Source organism: Trichomycterus rosablanca, chromosome 10 (assembly GCF_030014385.1).
Source record: "Trichomycterus rosablanca isolate fTriRos1 chromosome 10, fTriRos1.hap1, whole genome shotgun sequence".
In the NCBI taxonomy this organism is placed as follows: Eukaryota; Metazoa; Chordata; class Actinopteri; order Siluriformes; family Trichomycteridae; genus Trichomycterus; species Trichomycterus rosablanca.
In genome coordinates, this window is record NC_085997.1 from 2,151,904 (window position 1) to 2,161,321 (window position 9,418).

The following is a 9,418-nucleotide window of genomic DNA, read 5'->3' on the forward strand; positions in this document are numbered from 1 at the left end:
TGGTCAAGGTCGAGGCGCTAAATCCATTCACAATTATGGCAACGTAATAGTATTAGTCCTATAAACTGTCACCATGAATTGTCAGTATTTGTGAAGCCAGCCCGGGATTCGAACCCCCGAACTTGCAGCGTGGTTCTTACCATTATGCTACACAAACTCACATCAAAGCAACACACACTTGTTCATGGATATTTTCTCTTTATTTATGGTGTTTTACACAATAAAATATGTAAACTAATTTAATAAGGCTAAATAAGCTAAAATAACCATAAATATCAAACATCATTTTCCTTAGAAATAGTAAGATATGTGTAAATAAACCACTGCACGTTTCAATCAACTAACAAATGTTTGACCACACAAATCCACTCATTTAATTAAATGTAGTTTTTGAAAGTCTCCCTCTTTTCTGATTAAAACACTGATATTAAGCTTTTTGTCCAATAGATGGAGACGTTGCATCATTACACTGTTGAGCCTCCTCCATACATGTACACTAAAGACAAACCAAATCTAAGTATTACATTAAATACAATATCAGTGAGCACATAAATATAATCTGATTACACACATGAAAAGAAAAGAAAGTCATTTTTTTTTTTTTTTTCAGCTTGGTTGTTGTTTTCGAGAAGCTTTATTTTCAAGGAGCTGGACTCCAGTGGGGTTTTTAAGGAGGGTGTCCCAAACATATGATGATCCTTTCTGCAGCTCCGCTTCACGATCCTTCCTGTTTACTCACAGCCTTTATAAAAACAAACAGATAAAAAGGAAAAATACTGTAAAACCTGTAGTTTTATAACATTTTATTGATATCAATCAAATGTGAACTAAGTCTAAGTGGGAGTCACACACACACACACACACACACACCTGTTTGAAGAACTGCTTTCCAAAGTAGTTGGTCGCCATGTTCTTCAGATTGCTACTGGTTCCTACTTTACATCGAACGTATCCATAAAGATTAGCACACTGCAGGACCAAGCCCATTAACACAACCGCCTACAAACAAACACAATGTAAACTGATCAACAACACAAACAAACACAATGTACACTTATCAACAGGGCCACAGTAATGAACACATCAATAATCCATCATCAATATAAACACACACACACACACACACACACACACACACACACACACACACACAACCAACTGCTCAACTAAAAAATACAAATAAAAAGGTTCCTCACCAGCCATTTGATCTTGAAGGAAAAGAGGGTGCTGAAGGTAAAGATGATCCACAGCAGAGGGCAGATGATCAGACCCAACCAGAAGAGCCGAGCTTCTGAATCAGACATCAGAGATGCTGAGTGTTTATCTTCACTCACCTACACACATCATACAGTAAATATCTTCACATCTGAACGTTATACACAATGTATTATATCACAAGTAATATGCATCCAACTTCTCCAACAGTTTGGAAAAGCCCCTTTCCTGTTCCAACGTGACAATATCTCTGCACATATAGCAAGGTCCATAACGACATGGCTTAAATGGTTTGGTCGAGAGGAACCCCAGTGGCCTGGACTGAGCCCTGTCTGACTAACCCCAATGAGCACATTTGAAATCCCAAAATACAGTATGTCCCATTAAAGTGTAAGTAAATGTTTGACCTTAGGCTGTATTGTAGTTGACAAAAATGTCCTAAAACACCTTTTACAGATTCTCACCCTCTTTCACACTCCTGTACCTTTCTAGATTCAAACACCCAGTGACTGTTCCCATCTTCATCCACCTGGTTCCACCAGCGCAGTCCCACCAACAACCGACCTGTGATGTTCTACAACACGCACACACACACACACACACACACCATATGCAGCCAATAAATGTAAATCTCATTTTTAACTGGTTGTGAGTATGTATTAAAGCACTCAGGTGGTGCAGCACACTGATGCACCAGTCATTAGCCTGGTCTGGCGCTCACCAGACTCAATGTACCATGTTTTTCTCACCTTGACAGTCCAGAAATCACAAGACAGGAGGAGAATGATGGTGACCATGCAGGCAATGAAGCTGTTACTGAGCAGCTCACACAGCAGGTACACCAGGATGGCAGTCACACGGAAAAACAGGTGGAAGAACGATGCCACCGGGTGCCTGCAGGATCCAAAAACACATGTACTGTAGAACCAACACAACCTCTGCACGGTGACATCATGAGATTGTGCACTGAACACTCACTTGATTTTGGATTTCCGCGCATTTCTGGGAAAGTCTTCTTCATCAAATAATGACACATCATCGTTAGAATCCTGTAAGAGCAGTGAAGTGCAGTAAAGTCAGCAGCTCTGCATTTTTCTTCTATTTAATCATTTTTATCCTTGATTGTACAGCTGATGGAGTATTTCTGCCTAAAGTGTTTTAGTCCTGAATTATTCCATCCCTCATATCCTATAACACCCTACTAACTGTAACAAAAGTATAGAATTAACTCGGATAATAAAGCAGGTAGGGTAGTGTAATAGTGTAGGGTGGTATAGTTCAGTAAGTAAAGTGTAGTATGATATAGTGCAGTACAGTAAAGTGTAGTATGATATAGTGCAGTACAGTATAGTGTAGTATGATATAGTGCAGTACAGTATAGTGTAGTATGATATAGTGCAGTACAGTATAGTGTAGTATGATATAGTAGAGTTTAATGTAGTATAGTACAGTATGGTATAGTAGACTTGAATGGACTACATTGTAGTAAAGTATAGTGTAGTGCAGCATAGTGCAGTATAGTATACAGTATTATGGTATTGCACAGTATAGTACGGTATAGGGCAGTATACCATACTGCCCTATACCATACTATACTGTGACGGGAGGAACCGAAAAAGAAAACTAACTAAAACTAAATGTTATGAACCCAACAGATAATCTGCTGTAAACTAAATATTTCTCTGTTAAAATTCATTATCCTTGCACTCCAAGCCCAGTAAAAGCAGAATCCTAATCAACCGCTAGCTCCCTACACTAATGCACTATAAAGCAACTTATTAACATACCATACGCACCCTACCTAGTGCACTATACTTACGCCACTCTCATATTGGTAAGCGGTCACTGCTAGCTTCCATGTACTGCCACCATGTCAGTATCAAACTATATATTTATTTAACAACACGTTTGAAGTTAATGTTGTTAATTATTTAAAATATTCTGTATAATATACAGAATTAAAAAACTACAAAATATAACAAAATTAATATTAGCCAACTCACCATGTTTAACAGTGTTTACAGTTCATCTGAATGAATCCAGCAGCATTAGCAAGGCTAGCAGCTAACCTGCACTTTCCAAAATAGCGGACTCACATTATCCTTAAAAACAAACTAAACAAACCGAAAAAACACCAAACAACATTAAATAAACATGAAAATGGTCGAATGTAAAAACACAAAAATAACTATACGAAATTAATACATTTATAATACACACTAGTCTAGGTCCTAGGGACTTTTGGTTTGGGTCTTTGTGTAGTTTGGCATGTTCTCATTATATATGCATTAACTTCAGTATGCACTCTGGTTCTGTCTCAGCTCCCAAGAACATGCAGAAGAGAGACTGGCTGCTGTCCATCATCTATTAATGCCTTACACTGATCCTCACCGCTGGGGCAGTGGTAGCATATTGGTTCAGGGTACTGGTACTACTAGTGATCACTAGTGCTGTCACTGTTGGGTCCTTAAGCAAGGTCCTTAAACCTCATATAACCTAATATTTTATTTAGTCAAACTTAATTAAATGATGAAATGGTCTTACATGCATCTTTACAGACTGCTTTATTCTGGTCAGGGTCATGATGGGTCCAGCACTACCTGGGTAAAGTAGTGAAAATGCAGTCTTAAAGAACTATGAATCAGACCCACAACGACCCTGACCAGGATAAAGCGGTACAGAGTTGAATATTGCTCAGATTTGAACTTGCAAGTTTAAGCACTGAGCACTGGACCGTTGTGCCACCCAAATGCCCAGCTCAACTTTTTCATCATTGGTCTAACAGTAGACATAAGCATTTTCAGACTATTTCACAAAGACACTGACCTGATCAGGGATGCAGTGGGTCTGAAACAAAGGTTTCAAGTAATACACCACAGACAGTTTGTAGTAATTCCTGACTGCATTTGCTTTTTCAGGTGTGCATTTGCATGACCACTGCTCCTCCTGTTTGGTCTCCTTTTCCTCTGTATGCTGTTTTTAGTGCATCTTCTACAGAATTATTCTGCAGAAAAGGAAGTTTTTGCAATAAAGCAGAAGTGAAATACTGTGCTTAATAGAAACTGAGAACATGAATGGGTTCCAGCAACACTGCGCGGCATGAATGAAAATCACTAATAACTGAAGAAAATATAAATAAATACATAAAAACAACCTAAATATTAATAATAATAATTAAACTTGAACACTTAACATTCTCTAACATAAAGACTGGAAACTAAGTAGAAGAGCCTTTATCGTTATATCATCATGGACTAGTTAAACCTCTGACTTGAATCACATTTGTACCGCCATTTCCTTCTTTTCCTTCTTATATTTAAATTCTTGTATTCATACCTGTATTATAGGGACTTGAAGATGATTTGCTTTATGTTTACATTACGTTTTCGCATTTAGCAGACACTTTTATCCAAAGCGACTTACAGTACTGTGACATTATATTGTCCAAGCAATTGAAGGTTAAGGGACTTGAACCAGCAACCTTTTCATTACTAGTCCAGTACCTTAACCACTAGACTACAACTGACCTTTGCTAAGAAGTCAAAGTAAAAAATGAGTCAAAGTCGAGTCTTTAAATAAACATTTTACATTCATTTCTAATTATTCTTTTATACAGATGAAATTAATATGCTGAGTTATCTGAACTACCATCTAGAGCAGTGTTTCTCAACCTTTTTTCAGTCACGGCATCCTTTAAAAGTATTCAAAATCTCAAGTCACCCCAGTCTAAAATGTATTAAAAAACTTACACTGCATCCCTCGGACTGCTAACACACAAAAACACTACAGGGATGAGACGTACTGTGGTTGCATTGCATTAGGTTTCCGAAAAATCCCCTCTTGTGCAGAGATGTGCCTGTGTTTGTTTCTGCTTTAAAACATACGCGCCATGAACCAATCAGATTTAACATCATTAAACAAGTTTATAGTTTATTTCTCAATTATTTGTCATTATACCACTAGCACTGCTCATTGTCTGCATGGTTTTTCTGTAGCTCGGTTATGGCTCTCAAACTTAAACTCAAAAGAAGCTTTACTGGCATGACAAATAAGGACATTCGTATTGCCAAAGCAAGTTAGAGAGAAATAATAAAAATAACAATAAAAAGAACAAATATATACAAAACAGTTACATGTGCAAAAATACTGAAAGTGATTTGAATTTCGACAATAAACTTATTATGACTGATTAATTCCCTCTACTTATGGAAGCGGAATGGTTGAATTACAGCCGATAAGAACTGCACAGAAATATAAATATATATTATAACAGCTCCCAGAGGCGCGACTCGGTTCCTTTTGTTCATTTTAAAGAGCCGTTCAATAGAATCGGATCGTTCGCGAACGACCCATCATTACAGGCAACGCACGCAACCCGTGTTGACGTTGTAGCATGGGGAAAGGGGCTAATGGTCTACATTTTAATGATAAGTTGACTTTTTTGTATTTTAAATTTATTTCATTTTCAATATCAGTAACGTCAGAATATTTTTGACGGCACCCCTGACGAAGCCAGACGGCACCTCAGGGTGCCGCGGCACCCCGGTTGAGAAAGGCTGATCTAGAGAAGTCTCAAGTACCATCAGTTGGTGCAGAGCTAGACAGTGAAAGCAATACCAGTATACTGGAGGATTTAATTGTGTTTGTATAGATCTGGACTGATCTCTGGTCTTTTTGAGGATGCACCATGAACACAGTTCCAGTTTAGAGAACAGGGAAGTTTAGTGCCATGTGACGGAGAGTGCGCATGCGCGGTGCAGGTCCTTTTAGAGAAGCGCTACTTTAGTTAAGTGAGGAGGGATCAGTAAATACACGCCTGAACAATAACAAAACCCGGATTAATTACACAACATGGGCTTGCTTATACTCTAGGAACGTTCTAGAAAACGGTCAGTGCGATTCCAGTCTAGAAACTCGGGTTGTTTTTTGGTTCTAGGAACCTTTTTTAGTTCCTTTGTGGTTCCTGGTGCGGACTAGGTGCCGCGCTTCCTTCACGTGATGTCGGATTTAGTGTACATGAGGGTTCACGAGTTAAAGTTTATTGAGCTTTAATTTGCAGCACTCAGCAGAAAAAGGTTGGTTTTTAGTGGTTAATGATAATAGAGATGACGGAATGTTTTAAAATATTTGAATAATTTTCATTCTTTAAATAGCATTTTTTCTTTTGCTGCCTATTTAAGTTTAAAAGCATTTTATTTTTACTGTAAATAAAAGCAAAACAAGAAAATGAAAAAACAAATAGAAAATAAAAATCTGTAAATTTAACAATTAATATCAGTTGATAAAAAGTATAAAAAACTAAATTAATCAAAAATTAAGTTTTAATAAATAAAATCGCTTTGCAAAAAGGAAAGAAAACAGCAGTTAAACATTAATTTAAATCTTCTGGAATTAAAAAAACATGTACAAATAATTGAACTTAAAACAATTGTTAAAGAAATTCATAAAATAATACTCAGTTATTTAGAAATAAGTGAAAACATTATTTAATTTGCCAGTAAAACGCTGAGTTTAGATTTGTGATTAAAAATAGTAAGGAATGAAATATTAAAAATATGCAAATGAAACATTAAATAAAAACAGACATTAAAACACTGATCAAATAACTACAGTCCAATTAAAATGTAAATACATAAAACTATTATAAAAATGACCTATTGATTGGAAAGGTTAATAAAAGATGGAGAAGTGGACGGATCAGGAGGTGCAGGCGTTACTCGGCATCTATTCAGATGAAGAAATCCAGAGAGAATTGGAGTCGTCCAGTCGTAACGCTAAAGTTTATCAGAAGATCTCACTACGCTTGGCAGAGCTGGGGATCCAGCACAGCGCCCAACGCTGCCGAGAGAAGATCAAAAAGATGAAACAGGACTATAAAAGAATTAAAGATTCTCCCGGATCCACCAGGAGAACCAGCAAGTGGTTCGAGTGTCTGGATGCCATCCTGGGAGCCAAATGTGCGTATTCAGCTGGGAGAGAAATGAAAGAGGTGATGCTGGATGAGATGAATGGAGTGAAGGCTGATCTGGATGAAGAGACGTCATACACAGAGGGTGAGGTACTTCACTGATCATAATAAGTAATGATTTAATATGTAGAGGAACCTTATGATTGTTTAGCTTGTATAGGGAGTAAACCTGGTGTTGTTTTATGTTGGTTGGTTGTAGGTGAGCAGTACTCAGAAATCACACACCCGACTGAGCCCAGTTATGATTCTCCTGCCACGTCCAGCAGCCCCATCGCTCACCTTCCACACCCCACGTTTCTCAGAGGTAACTTACACTATCTGAACTTTAACACTATAACACTTGTTAACCTGCTGACGTTTTTGTTATGCTCAATACATACACAGATCTCACAGGCTCATGATGAGTCTGTGCCTGGTGTAGCTTTAAATTCATGTTCTTGGCTGACCGCAGAGGAACCCTATGTCCACTCTGAGGATCCATGTGTGCATTTTCAAATATTTTGTCCACTCACCCTGGTTGTAAAGAGTTCCCATTGATTAACCATTTGACCTATTTCATCAACAAGGGCGTTTTTGCCCACAGAACTGCTGCTCACTGGATGTTTTTCTGAAAATCTCAGGAGATCAGCAGCTTCTGGTGGTCAAAGTCACACGTATAAGATCGCGAAGCTCTTGGGAAGTGCCTGGACGATCCAGTACGTTGTCATGCTGTCACATGAGTAGTGTGTATTTATTATTACTCCACCCGTGTGTCTCTGTTCAGCAGGTAAGAGGAAGCGGGATGCAGATTTTTTGGAGCTGATGAGGGAGATGGAGGAGAACAACCTGGAGATGTTGAGGCGAGAGTACGAGCAGAGAGAACGTTACCTACAGCTGCTGCTGGAACACGACGCCCAGGAGGCCGCCGTTCGAGAGAGGGAGTTCGCTCTCAGGCAGGAGGAGGCGGCCGAGACACGACGTCAACAAGAAGCTTTTCAGCAGGGGTTCCTTTCCATTCTCGACCGGCTGGTGCAGGTCCTGGATGGAAGGAACTCCAAGACACCCCCAAAGTCCCCGCCGCTGGACTAGAGAACTGTGTGGACACCTGATCCACGATGAGCTTTTCGGACACCCCGTTTTAAACCATGGACATTAATGTAGTTGTATAGTTGTTTGCAGCTATAACAGGGTATACTCTCAGTGATTTTGGACTGTGTCTGTAAACATTTGTGCCCGTTTAGTAAACAGAGCATTTTTGTATTTTTTAAAGCATCAGTTCAGCCAAAAATTAAACAAGGATGAAATGGGATGTTCCCTCCCGACTCCGAATTTGATGTACTGTGTCTTTGAGTTCTGTTTGATGTGTACAGTGAGTACTGTATGTTTGTACTGTGGATGCTTTGTCCTTATTCTGGATTAATGAAGAATAAACATTGTTTGTTTGTAATAAACTAGCATTAAAAATGCACCGGACTTGTGAACTTTAACCCTAACAAAACTGCTTCTGCCTTACACAGGAGTAGGATTAGAAAAGTCTGCAGGGCTTCATGCTTAGGGATCATCAAGGTGTTTTCTGTGAATGACAGACAAGCCTTTATGTTCCTCTTTGTTAGAACTGCTTTTCACCTCCTGACTCTTATAATTGAGCATTTTTGTCTCGCTTTCTAATGGTGGAAACATCTGGGCTTGGGACCGGCACTGATGGCCAGGCTGTTCGGCCACCCAGTAATACACCAATCGCTTATAGATTCGAACCCTAGATGTCAGCTGTAGTTAACTAGTGTATTTTACTGCTGTGCCACACAAGCACTCCACACAAGTGTGTGTCTAGTCTACTTAAACCAAAATCATTAATTAATTACATTTAAATTACTGGTTTATAAAGTAACTAAGTAATTTTTTCATACAGCATCAGTTGGCATTGGAAAGCTTTTGTTTCCTTCAATAAATAAATGAATCATTAATAAACTGGTTACTGAGGTTTTTTTGTTGCATAAAATTTACGTTGAGGATCTACAACTATTTTTGTGACAAATATTTAAATCACAGCAAGAAGGTCCTGGGTTCGATCCCCAGGTGGGGCGATCCGGGTCCTTTCTGTGTGGAGTTTGAATGTTCTCCCCGTGTCTGTGTGGGTTTCCTCCCGGTGTTCAGGTTTCCTCCCACAGTCCAAAGACGTGCAAGTGAGGTGAACTGGAGATACAAAAAATTGTGAACTGATGAACGTTGTGTAAAGAGTAACTACCGTTCCTGTCA

General features: G+C 38.8%; 2 protein-coding genes across 4 annotated transcripts; one reads left to right on the forward strand and one right to left on the reverse strand.

Annotated features, from left to right (window-relative positions):
• Nucleotides 1-192: 192 nt before the first annotated feature.
• tvp23b (trans-golgi network vesicle protein 23 homolog B (S. cerevisiae)) lies at nt 193-3,502 on the reverse strand. The gene is made up of 8 exons (XM_063003500.1): nt 3,436-3,502; nt 3,219-3,329; nt 2,194-2,264; nt 1,965-2,109; nt 1,700-1,789; nt 1,197-1,334; nt 871-999; nt 193-742 (listed from the first exon to the last, which is right to left on the reverse strand). Exons 2-8 carry the CDS (start codon nt 3,219-3,221, stop codon nt 716-718), a joined length of 603 nt encoding a protein of 200 aa, XP_062859570.1. The 5' UTR covers nt 3,222-3,329; nt 3,436-3,502; the 3' UTR covers nt 193-715.
• A 2,495-nt stretch (nt 3,503-5,997) lies between these two features.
• Nucleotides 5,998-8,630, forward strand: LOC134321690 (zinc finger protein with KRAB and SCAN domains 2). 3 transcript variants are annotated; one of them, XM_063003502.1, is made up of 4 exons: nt 5,998-6,290; nt 6,885-7,268; nt 7,383-7,487; nt 7,947-8,630. In XM_063003502.1, the coding sequence occupies exons 2-4, from the start codon at nt 6,896-6,898 to the stop codon at nt 8,249-8,251; spliced, it is 783 nt and encodes a 260-aa protein (XP_062859572.1). In that variant the 5' UTR covers nt 5,998-6,290; nt 6,885-6,895; the 3' UTR covers nt 8,252-8,630. The 3 variants fall into 3 exon arrangements, with proteins under 3 accessions (XP_062859572.1, XP_062859571.1, XP_062859573.1); XM_063003501.1 differs by lacking the exon at nt 5,998-6,290 and having other exon boundaries at nt 6,782-7,268; XM_063003503.1 differs by lacking the exon at nt 5,998-6,290 and having other exon boundaries at nt 6,782-7,268; nt 7,950-8,630.
• The last annotated feature ends 788 nt before the right edge of the window (nt 8,631-9,418 follow it).